The sequence below is a fragment of the Hyperoodon ampullatus genome (genome assembly GCF_949752795.1).
Source record: "Hyperoodon ampullatus genome assembly, chromosome: X".
In the NCBI taxonomy this organism is placed as follows: domain Eukaryota; kingdom Metazoa; phylum Chordata; class Mammalia; order Artiodactyla; family Ziphiidae; genus Hyperoodon; species Hyperoodon ampullatus.
This window is the reverse complement of record NC_136913.1, coordinates 102,971,282-102,983,178: the sequence shown is the minus strand read 5'-3', so window position 1 is coordinate 102,983,178 and position 11,897 is coordinate 102,971,282. Positions and strand designations below refer to the sequence as shown.

The window sequence follows — 11,897 nt, the reverse complement described above, 5'->3', positions numbered from 1 at the left end:
AAAGCAGGCCCTGTGCTGCAGATCAGCCAAAACCCCCTGAGGGGCTCTGACCTGGCTTTCTTCTTTCTTTTTATTCAGGGAAGCCGGATTTAGAAAGGCTGTCAGATTAGCCCAGTCCTGCGGTGCTTAATGACCTCCCTGAATGCAGTCATAGGAGAAATCTTGACCTTTCAAAATCCTTGATTTGGCTCAGTAATTTTAAGAAGCTAAAGCCCGCATCTGCATTTGCTTTGCTTTTCATGCTTTCACCAGACACTTCAAAAGTGAAAATCTTGCAAATCTCTGCGTCTCAGATGCCAAGGCAGGGACACCCCTTCATCGAACTGGGACTGGGAGAGATGCCCTACTGGACCTTCCGGGTAGCCAGCGTTAGGTCACACTTTTGCGCTCTCTCCAGACCTTTTGGTTTGGGGCAGACACAATCTGATCAGCAGTATCTCAGGATCCATGTAAGGTGAGCCATGTTATGACTGGGATCCACTGTGTATACGCAACCTTTGGTGGGGACTTTTATCTTATGGTCATCCCCTGAGATCGCACAACTTTAAAGACATTCTTGCTCTTTCTGTTTGTGACCCCGGACTTGCTTAGGGAGTAAATCGTTTCCCTTGAGATTTAACAGGAACAAACGGGTCAAAAAATAGTGTTCAGGTTGAGGTGGGAATACTTGCAGCCTTGCTATTTAAATTCCCTTTGAGGCTTCACCTCTCTCTCTCCCTCCCTCTGTTCCTCCCTGCCCTCAGCCTGCAGATCTAAAATGCCAGAAAGCGACTCCTTTACATCTCCTTCCCAGAGCTGTTGAGTGTCCTTCCCCGCCTGGATCAAAGTCTCTAACTCCTCAGGGCTTCCCCTCCAAGTTACCCCTCACACTCGTCAGCCCTGCAGGGACACAGGGAGGCTAAGAAAGAGCATCTGGTAGTTTGCACTAAGCATGCTGTGGTGGCAGGAAGTTGGAGGCAGAGGAAAAAGGGAGAGTTAGTTCCTAACCATGGAAGGAACAAGCGCAGCCCTTTCTGGAACTAGTTCAAAAGACAGCGAGAAGCCTCCGAGATGAAACTTTATCTGGCTGGTGATTGCACTGGCCGGTGGCTTTGGGGCTGCGTGCGTGTGGGCGCTCGGCGTACAGAGCTGCCCGCACGTGGCAGCCCCCAAGGGCAGGCCCACAGCGCGGGCTCCGAGGCACCCCAGCGGACAGGGCGCGTAACCGGCCTCCGGCTCCCTGGGAGGCACCATGGCTGGGTTTTATGGTTGCCTGAAGACTCCAGAGTAAGTGGTGGGCGCAGTAAGCACTGCAACTGGACTGCACGGAGTGCAGAGTGGCAGAACGCCGGCCGCCGGTGCGGGCACCGCTTCCCACCCCATCGGGGCGCCCGCCGCGAAGAGGAGCAACTGTGAGCCAGCCGAGGGCGCGCGGCGGGGAACTCGCCGTCTCCGGGGCTCGAACTCGCGGCGACAGGCCTGCCGCGTCCGGGCGGCCAGCTCCTACGAGGGCTCGCGCAGGTGTGCGTGCGTGTGCGTGTGTGCGTGCGTGGGAAAGCGGCGGCGGGGGCGCGGGCGCGGGGCGCGCGCTTCCAGGACTCGGCCAGCCTGGAGGGGGCGGGGCGGGGCCGGGTGGCTGGACCCAGAGGCTCCCGTCTTGCAGGCTTTCTGCTTTCCGCCGCAGTCTCCACCTGGCTCACCTGAGTCCCCGGGAGCGTGCGCAAGAAATGGGAGAAAGAGGAGGGAAAGGAGGAGAGAGGGATGGAAAGAGGGAAATTCGGGGGAGTGGAGAAAATCACCTCAAATTTTCTGAGTTGTCTTAATTTTCTAAATCTGTTCCAAGCTGTACAATACGCAGTCTCCCACTTATTTGATGTGGTGTTAGCTCCAGTTTATGCTCACTACGTGTCCGTGGAGGTGTTTTTGGATGTCGTGTGTACGGATTGCAAGCAGTGACAACAGGAAGAAGCACAATAGATCTAGTCATATGGTTGATTAGTGGGTGTGCAATTATTTTCAATTTTCGTTCATGAAGCTAACACTCTTCTGCCTCAGCTATCACAATCTGGAATCATGCCAGAAACTCACCTCACTCATTGCAGGTCTCCAGCAGTCGAGAGTTGCACGGGTTCGTCTGGTCCCTGCAGTCCTCTGCCTTCATGGAAAGGCACCACCGTGGTATTCCATGTGATTTTTCGTGGCACTCCATTTGAGGAGCCAGAGACGGGAGGTTCATGCATGGAGGTGTGAGTAGGGCTGGCTGCCCCTCTGCTGCTTCCTCACGATCGGTGCCAGAGCGCGCTCCCGCTCTTCCGGTGGGGAATGGGTCTTGAAGCTTGAAAAGCGGCCTTGCAACTATTTTATCCACCCGGCTCCCGGGCTCACTGTTGTGCCCTCAACCTATGGCCTCGGATGGATGCTGTGGAAATTATAGGCTTTCTCTGCGGAACTCGCCATAGCACCAGATGACAGAGAGGTAGACGGTGAAGCCTTTGGGAGGAGGAGGGAGGTGACAGTCATTACAGTGGGAGATGCTAAGGGCATTGTTGCTGCTCCTAGGTGGTGTGCAAGCCCTTCCTCCGTGGGGTTCAGTGCTGGCTTCTATTAGATCCTCCTGCTTGCAAATGCAGCAGGGGCCCTTCGTCCTAATGTCCACTTTCCATGCAGGGGATCTGGGGAAGCCTGAGGTCTTCGGGGTTGGAAAAGGGGACTCAGTGGACCAAATGGCCACTTCCTGTGGCCACCGTTATAGGCCGGAGCTCATCTGATGATTTATGGAATCTGGGCTGAAGGAATAAGAGAAATGATAAGAGAGCATTTGAGGAGATTATTATAGAGTCAAGGCTTCTATAAATAAGAGGCTTGGAGTCCCTCGCAGGACCTAGATGGTATGGAGACTCAGTAAGCATTCAGAAATATTGTGCACCTGCTCTGTAGCAAGCTTTGTGCTGAGTATCGTGGAAGGAACTTATGCTTTCCTTTCCCGGAACCAAGCAAGCACAGTGCCTGGCACCAATATTTGTTGAAGGAATGTTGTTGACTGAACCAACATGCCCTTGAGGAGCTTGCCCTTTTTAGGGAGTGGTCAGCCCAGTCAGCAGCAGTTTGCAGGAGGTGGGATGGGAGGTGTAGGCTCAGTAGGACAGAATGTAAAGGAGGACAGGAGATGGACGAGCCTGGGGCGAGAAGTGGGAGAGAGACCAGAAGAAGGAGGCGACAGGAATGGAAACATAAAGCAGAATTTGGGTGAGTGGAGAAAATCACCTTACGTTTTCTGAGTTGTCTTCATTTTCGAAATTTGTTGCAACCTGTACAATATGCAGTCTTCCAGGTATCTGATGGGGCGTCAGGGTCCCTTCTCTGAGATTTTTGAGGGGGTAGTGGGAGAGGAAGACCAGGAGGGAAATTGGGCTGCTGGAACATTCATTGCTCCCCTTGTGAGCCTTGGGTTTCTTGCCACCCTCCATCCCCTCAACACCCCCCCCCAGAGGGGGATGTCCTAGAATCACAGCTTGGCCACCTCAGGAGAGTTGCACCCTTTCAAGGAAGCCCAGTAGGCTTTGAAAGTTGAATTTGGGTGGAAACACAGTATTGGTTCACAGTTTCCTGTGCACATCACAGTTGCATTCTAGATTTTATATACAGGTAGATACATTTATGATATGAGTTGGAGCTGTTTGGCCAGTGGCAGAAATATGTTCAGAGGCATCCATATCCTTGTAGGCTTGACTCCATGCCACTAGCCCCATTGGCCCCTCACTGTAACCAAGTGAGTTGCTAGGGTACCGGTTTTGGTGTTTAAATTCGGAGCTAGCTCTTGTTAGATATAGCTCTTGCTTAAGATAACTAGCTGTTAAGTTCTGTTCTTTTCATAGCCATAGAGTGACAACAGGTGACAGGCAAATTATCAAGGGATCAATTAATATGTGTATTGGTAGAAGGGAGAAAATAGTAGGCTTCTTGAGTTATGCGAGACCGTTTTGTACAAGTACATGAGGAGATGGAGGCAAAGCCCAAGAACTGTCTTAACCAGACAAGATCTTGTAATGGTGGGGTGGGTGAAAATGTCTTCATTTTAAGGGTGAGGAAACCGGACCCCAAAGATGTTAAGTGATTCTCCTTGGGTCACACAGTCAATGACAAATGTAAGATTAGAGTCCTGGGTACCCCGTCTTCCGGTGTAGAGCTGTACAGCCTGGGAAAGAGGAAAAATCATCCTCTGAGCAAAGGACGAAAAGCATGCATCATGGGATACAGTGGCCCCTCACTGGGCTGCTGCAGATGTCGATTCAGCCCGAGGCAAAATAGTGAGCTAGGACAGCTTTGGTTTTGGCAACCTCAGTCTCTCCTGTCACAACCCTTTCCCATTTCAGCCCCCTCCCTCTCTGGTGCTCTGGGCCTGAATCTTGCCCTCCTCTCCCAGCCTCTGGTGTCCCAGGTTGTGGACTCCCCTTGGCTAACACATTGCCATCCTGTGGCCCAGGGGCTAGCTCTTGTCCAGACTGGCCGATGGATGCTAGGTTAATGGGCCTGGATGGATTACTCCAGATGATGTGCATTTCGATATGACCTGGATGCATTTGTGTCTCTCTGATGCTCGGGGGTCATCTGGGGGAGTTTGCAGGTTGGTGGGTCCCTCACATTATGCTGGTCAGCTTCTACTCTAAGAACAGGATGCAGGAAGCTGAGGCTGAGAGCTTCTACCACAAGCCCCTGACCCCCAACCAGGGAAGAACTATTGTAATTGATGTGCCAGTCTTCTCCCCTTGGCTGCAAAACTTTCCTGATGCCCCGCAAAGCAGTGCAGGCTGCTATTTGAGATCAGAGGACACACATATTGACGTTTTCTGAATTCCAGTTGTTGGTAGTCAGGGGGCCCATGCATTCTTTCTTGGCCCTGGGTAGCCCTCTGGCACCCAGATGCTGGAGGAGACCCACCCCCAGGTCCTTCCAGTGGCTGACGGTTTCAGGGCTATCTCCCCTCCCACCTGCAATCTGTTCTCCTGAACCCGAGGCCGACCTGCATCCAGGGAGCTATGATGAACCTGAAGCCTGGCTCCATTTGACCTTCCAGCTGGGGAAGGCAAATATGGACTAGCAGAAAGCACCAGAAATGTGCACGTAGCTGCATCCACTCAGCCTGCCAGCTCAGACCCAACCTCCACTCCTTACTGTTATTAAGAGTGTTTAATGTGGTCACTAGAGATCCCTGTGGCACTTTGCATCCTTCTCCCCTTCCCTTCTTCCATTTTTTTTTTGCTTCTTCTAGTTTTAGAAGAAAAGCTATTAACTCCAGTTCCCCTGGCAAGGGGCCCAGACTGACTATTGCATTTTGCTAACCTGCATTCACCCTGTGGCATCTGTCTGAGGCACTGTCCATTCATGAGCGTGATAAGGGAGCCATGGGGTGGCAGGTGCGTACCCAGGAGGTGCCACCCTAGGCCCCCAGCCTCACTCTCTGCTGGGGACGTGGGGAGAAAGCCGGCTCTCTGGAAAGTTCTCGAATAAACGACTTGCCCTATTTACTGGTTTACCGAAACTTTGTCTCCTTTGACTATAACATCATTAAAATATTTAACTCTTTGTGAAAATTCATTTAGGAGGGAATGGTTATAAAAGCTTTCAGAGATTTCTCTGAAGATGCAGTTGACAAATTCCATTTGGTCTTTGGCAGCTTTCTAAGGAGTGTTCCATTTGTTGTATGAAAAATGTGGAAGAGTATATTATTTCATCAGTAACCAAAATCTCAGCACTTTGTATGGGAATGTTTACACTAGTTTCTTTTGAATTCCTTGAAAGCCCATATTCTGTTGGGCCAACTTTAGCGTTTTGGGGATTCTTTCACCAGTTTCTCAAATAGCACAATATTTTGTTATTTCTGGAAATCAGTAGCCCAAATGCAGTATGTGATGTGATTGCTCCTGTGGTCTCCTCATTGATTTTCTATGCTGACATTCCTTTAGCTTTTTATACCAATGCATTTCTTATCCTTCCTTGGCATCTTCACACTCATCCTGCTGTGTTAAATGGTCTTACTCTTTCATGAAATCTTCAATAGCTTTTAAACCCACTCATTCACTGCAAATGACCGTATAGACTGTGATGCACTAGAAAAAAATGAGTGTCAGTGAAATGGCTTGTTTTCAGGAGGCTAAGGTAAGGTAATGATAAGATTTGCCATTTGATTCTTCAAATACATACGCTGACCTTAACCCAGAGGTCCTTAGCAGAGGTGTGGGGAGCAATTTGGCTCCCCCAGGGGATGGTTGGCAATATCTGAAGACTTGTCCAGTCATCAAAACTAGGGGGAAGGGGCTTCCCTGGTGGCGCAGTGGTTGAGAGTCCGCCTGCAGATGCAGGGGACACGGGTTCGTGCCCCGGTCCGGGAAGATCCCACGTGCCGCAGAGCGGTTGGACCTGTGAGCCATGGCCGCTGGGCCTGGGCGTCCAGAGCCTGTGCTCCGCAACGGGAGAGGCCACAACAGTGAGAGGCCCGCGTACCCCCCCCCCAAAAAAAAACCTAGGGGGAAGGTGTGCTACTGGCATCTAGTGGGTGGAGGCCAAGGATGCTGCTAGGCATCCTGCAATGCACAGGACCGCCCTCACAACAAAGAATTCTCCAGCCCCAGATGTCAATAGTGTCAGGATTGAGAAACCCTGCCTTCAATGAATAACATTTTACCAAAGTAGAGGTCTGAGGAGGACCACCCTTAAGTGTTTAGAACAGCACTATCCAATAGAAGTTTCTGTGGTGATGGAAAGTTCCTCTATCTGTGCTGTCCAATGCAATAGCCACTAGCCATGTGTGGCTATTGAGCAAATGTGGTGCACCCAATGTGACCGAGGAAGTGAGATTTTAATTTTATTGCACTTTAATGAGTTTAAAGTTAAATAACCCCATGTGGCTAGTGGCTTCCATATTGGACTCAACTTTAGAGGCGCTATAGTCTAGTGGAGCGTGGTTCTGGGATCAGAGAGTCCTGGGCTTGTGTCCCCTGTCTACCACTTCCTAGCTTTGTAGCCTTGTGTATGTTCCTCTAAGCCTTCTGAGCCCCAGTTTCCTCAGCTGTAAAATGGGGGTAATAATGGGACCTAGTCCTCGAAGGATTATGGTATCCACTGAGAAATAATGCATGAGAAATGAAGCATGTAGTGCAGTGCCCAGCACAGTAAGCGTTTGAGAGATGTTAGTAATTATTGCCAGAGATTTATGATTAATATAGTAATTGTCATCATGTAAATAGGGCTTCTGCAGGGCTTACAAATGGGTCCTCCCCTGGGGTATTATTTAAAGGTCACTTCAGAAGCAGAGCCCTAACACTCAGCTCTCACAGCATTACCATAGATGTGTCCCCATGCCTTTTTGGGGCCTTGGTTTTCTTATCTGTAAAATGGGAATAATAAAAATAATAATGTCGCTTCCCTGTTTATGTCACAGAATTGTCTGGATGGTCAAATGGATATGGAAGTTCTTTGAAGAGCACAAGGCCATCTATAAGTATAAGGTTTATGTTATAAGTTTGCACACAAGTGTGCTTTTGTTTAGATTTGGTGCAAAAGTTCTGCCTTGGTAGAACCATCTTAAGTTCAGAATGGGAGCGCCTGAATCGGGGAGGTCGTATTGAAAAGCAGCAGAGGTTAGGAGCTCTTCACAATGTCAGGCCCTCCTCTGTCTGACACCCAGCCAGTAATGTGGTGGGAGAGCCCAGGTACCACTTTAAGGATACGTGGAAGTTTGGCGTTTGGGGTTGGGAAACCAGAGCAGTGTATGGACCAGCCTGGCCCCCAGGCTGCTAATGAAGGAGCAAGGCATCTGGCCCAAAAGGAGAGAAGAGGGCACCTCACAGCAGCTTACGGTGTGCTATCGAAGGCCACGCTGCCCCAGGGCTCAGCCACCCGGCATAGTGTCTGGCCTGAGAGATACACACGTACAATTGCTGAACCATATAGAGAAATGAGCGTGGGGCTTTGGAGTCAGACATGGGCTTGAATCCTCACAATGCTACTTACTAGCTGTGTGGCCATGGGTGACTGCCAGAGCCTTCCTGGGCCTCAGTTGTCTCATCTGTAAAATGGAGAGAATGACTCCTACCTCACAGCGTTGTCGCAAGGATTCAATCAGGTAACTGACAGGCACATAGGTTGCCCTTAGTAAATGTGAGTTCCCTTGCCGCCTAACGTTGACAAAAAAAAGAACAACTTTGAACCAACTAATGAGTCATAATCCCGTCTTCATTCTTCTGAGAGGGAAAAGGAAAATGAGAGTTTTCTGCTGGTGGCCTGGAAGAACTGTTTAGATCTTTCTTGAGAAGAGGAAAGGGGGAAAGGATTCTCCTTGCTGTGCTACTACTTGTCCGGAAGAGCAGCCTGAACTGTTTAGGGACGGGCTAGGATGAAGGATAAAGCACAGTGCTCTGAGTTAGTCACGACACAGTGTAAATGAGGAGCCTGGACAGCCTCGCCTGGGCTCAGGAGTTCCCCTGAGAGAAGTCACCATACTCTGTGTGCCCAGAGAGAGGCTTCCTGGGGACAGTGGGTTTTCCAGGCATTTGGAATTTAAACTCAAGCCATATCTGTGGCTGCTTGACCCGGTGACAGCTAACGAGCAAAGGACACAAGCTGGATGCCGTTGGCTTTGTCTTCACACAGCCCCAGGCCCCAGGCCCCAGTGCACAGAGCCATTTGACAACACTGCTGGTCTCCAGAGGGCTGGCTGCTGGCCAGAGTGTGGATAACACAGGGAGTCTCATCCCCTGCTTTTGGGAAACCAATAAAGACATAGGGGGACATAGGTCATTAATACCAGGGGAAGGACAGCCTTCCCATGGAGAAGGGAGGCTAACAATGATAGTAGCTACCATGTATTGAGAGCTTACTATGTGCTACGTCTCATGCCAAGAGCTTTATGTGAGTTAGTTCACCAAACTGTCTGTGAGAGCGGGCCCTTCTCTTTTTTGAGCACTATTCTGATTTCTTCTCAGCACATAGTAGGTGCTCAACAAACAGTTATTAAGTGAATGAGTCCTCACAGTTAGCCTATGCTGAAGGTACTCTTAGCCCCACTAGACAGATGAGGAAATTTCATTTCTAAACAGTTCAGTGATTTGCCCAAGGTCACAGGCTAGTCATTGACAAGAGCCAGGATTCACACCTAGATTTGCCCCACTCCGTAGCCTAATCCTTTTGCAACTACATCATGCTTCCTCCTCAGAAGGTCAAGGTGCCATATTTCTCTTTCTGTGACAAAGGAACTACTGGATCAGAAACTACTGGATCAGAGACTCAAGAACACTGCACAAAGACATGATACTGTGACATCAATACCTCCTTCATCCCACCTACTCCCTCCATCCCCCCAGTTCTGTCCCCAGACAGGTTCATTTTGTGGATAAAGAAACTGAGGTATGAAAAAATTGTATGACTTGTCCAAGGTCACACAGCTTGTCGGGATCTTTATTAGTTTGATGTTCTAGCCCTCAAAGAACTCAGAGCCTGATAGGGAGGGGAAGGGTGTCATCTATTGGGGCCAAGGCTAAATGGGAAAAAATAAACAAAGGGCCCCATATTGTTAAAGCAACTTGCTTGAATTTTTTAAAAAGTTGAAACATAAAACAGTGTACACATCTTATTTGAACATTTGGAACTCTATTCCTTGTTATGAATACAACACATTATAACAATATAATTCAGTTATCTACTATAGCATATACAGTAGATGTTCAAAATGAGGAATGGAAACAAGAAAAAAGAAAAAGAAGAGATACAGACATGGGAAAGTCTAGATATGGATAGGAAAAAAGCAACAAACGGTAGGCACTGTATTTCAGAAAAGATTCTACTAAAGATTGATAAAGTCATGTTACATTTTCACATCGACAAGGTCATTATGCCTATCCCGGGGGCCTCATGGCCCAGGGACCAGCCCATCCTGTAAGCTGTGGGTCATGGTTACTTCCCCTTCCTTATTGCATCCAGATCTCCCCTTTCCATAAGCCCAACTGTTCTGGAAGAATGGAGAGGAAAGTAAGTCAGAGGGAGACTCTTCTGAGCCCCATGGAGGTTAGGGAACAGAAAGGGTCCTGGAAACCCAGGCATATCTGCCTGTTCACATTTTGAGCAGAGCCCAGTAGGTAAGGCAGGAAAAGTCTACTCTCCTGGGTTTGCATAAAACATATGAACAGAGGTTTCTGGATTAGTTCACTATTCATTTGTGATACTTGGAGGGGGTCTTTAGAAGCCCTTTAAGGGAATGAGATGGAAAAAATTCCCCACTAAACCTTCATCTTCAGTTTTTGAAGGACATAATTTTACTTTTACTTGTGAAGAGTGTTTGTTCCTTCTGTGCCTGTGGTTTCCGAAGCCAAATGTCAATGATCTGAAGACCTTATTTCATGTAGAAATGGCCTATGTTTGCTTATTCAGAATTGAAGGAAACTCTGAGATATTAATTCTCTGATAGGGATGAACTCCTGATTTGAAAAAAAAAATTTTAAATTTCTTTCAAAGGTGAAGAAAAAATGAATGGTGAATTTTAAATCAAATCTCCTGTGACCCTGTGCATTTTTTTTAATGGGAAAAATAGCTTAGGTTTCTAAACAAGCTAAAAGTAGGAGCATTTTCTGAAAATATCAGCAGGCTTCTGAAGGCTGGTCCCCTGATGGCCAACTCAAGCAAGGCTTATAGGGGGCCTCTTCAAAATCTGGCTTCTCTAGGGATGAACTGGGAACTTTGATTGTCTCAATGAATCATAGGATCCTGGAATGCCTGGGCTAACAGGACCCCTAGATCCAAGTCCAGCCCAATCCCTTACTTCTTAGGTGAGGAAACTGCAGCCCAGAGAGAGGACTCAGTCTGCCCAAGGCCTCACAGCTAATTCATAGCAGTACTGGGGTGTCAACTCTCCATCAGCTGCTCTAGGACTCATTGGAGATTCAAGTCTTAGAGACGTTCATTAGAAAAACAAAATGCCTTCCTTTGCGGCCACACTTCTCTCTACATGTCATTCGAGTTGCTTTTTCTTCACCACCACATCCATTTCTTATGGCTCCCATTTCAGCTTTTCTGTTCCAGCCAGGTCCAGTAGCCAACATGATTTATAGCAGGGTCTCCTTAAAGCGGGGTGTTTGGACTCTGTACCTCAGCATCACCTGGGAACTTACGGAACATGCAGATCTCTGGGCCCCGCCCCAGTGGAAGAATCAGAATCCCTGGGGGTGAGGTCCCCGGAATCAGTGGTTGTCACGCAGTCTGGTGACTTACAGCCTTCCTCCTCGAACCCATTTTTCACACCATTGTCCATATCTGTACTAGTAGTTTTAAAAACCCTGCTATTTCTTTTCTTTTTTTAAATTGAAATATAGTTGATTTACAAAGCTGTGTTAGTTTCAGGTGTACAGCAGAGTGATTCAGATATATATAGAGATATATAGATATATTCTTTTCAGATTCTTTTTAAAAAATTTTTATTTATTTTTGGCCACGACTCACAGCTTGTGGGATCTTAGCTCCCTGACCAGAGATTGAACCCATGCCCCCTGCATTGGAAGCACGGAGTCTTTTTTTTTTTTTTTTTTTTTTTTTTTTTTTTTAATTTTTTTTTTTATTAGTTTCTGCTTTATAACAAAGTGAATCAGTCATACATATACATCTGTTCCCACATCCCCTCCCTCATGCATCTCCCTCCCTCCCACCCTCCCCATCCCACCCCTCCAGGCGGTCACAAAGCACCGAGCTGATCTCCCTGTGCTATGCGGCTGCTTCCCACTATCTATCTACCTTACGTTTGGTAGTGTATATATGTCCATGCCTCTCTTTCCCTTTGTCACAGCTTACCCTTCCCCTTCCCCATATCCTCAAGTCCATTCTCAAGTAGGTCTGTGTCTTTATTCCCGTTTTACCCCTAGGTTCTTCATGACATT

General features: G+C 48.2%; 1 protein-coding gene across 1 annotated transcript in view; it reads left to right on the top strand.

Annotated features, from left to right (window-relative positions):
* Positions 1-1,231: 1,231 nt before the first annotated feature.
* KIAA1210 overlaps positions 1,232-11,897 on the top strand; it is a gene marked incomplete at both ends in the record, with an annotated part of 61,859 nt that continues 51,193 nt past the window's right edge. Inside the window, 1 exon segment of the mRNA XM_079728104.1 lies at positions 1,232-1,266. Within this exon segment, the coding sequence (XP_079584230.1) occupies positions 1,232-1,266 (35 nt within the window).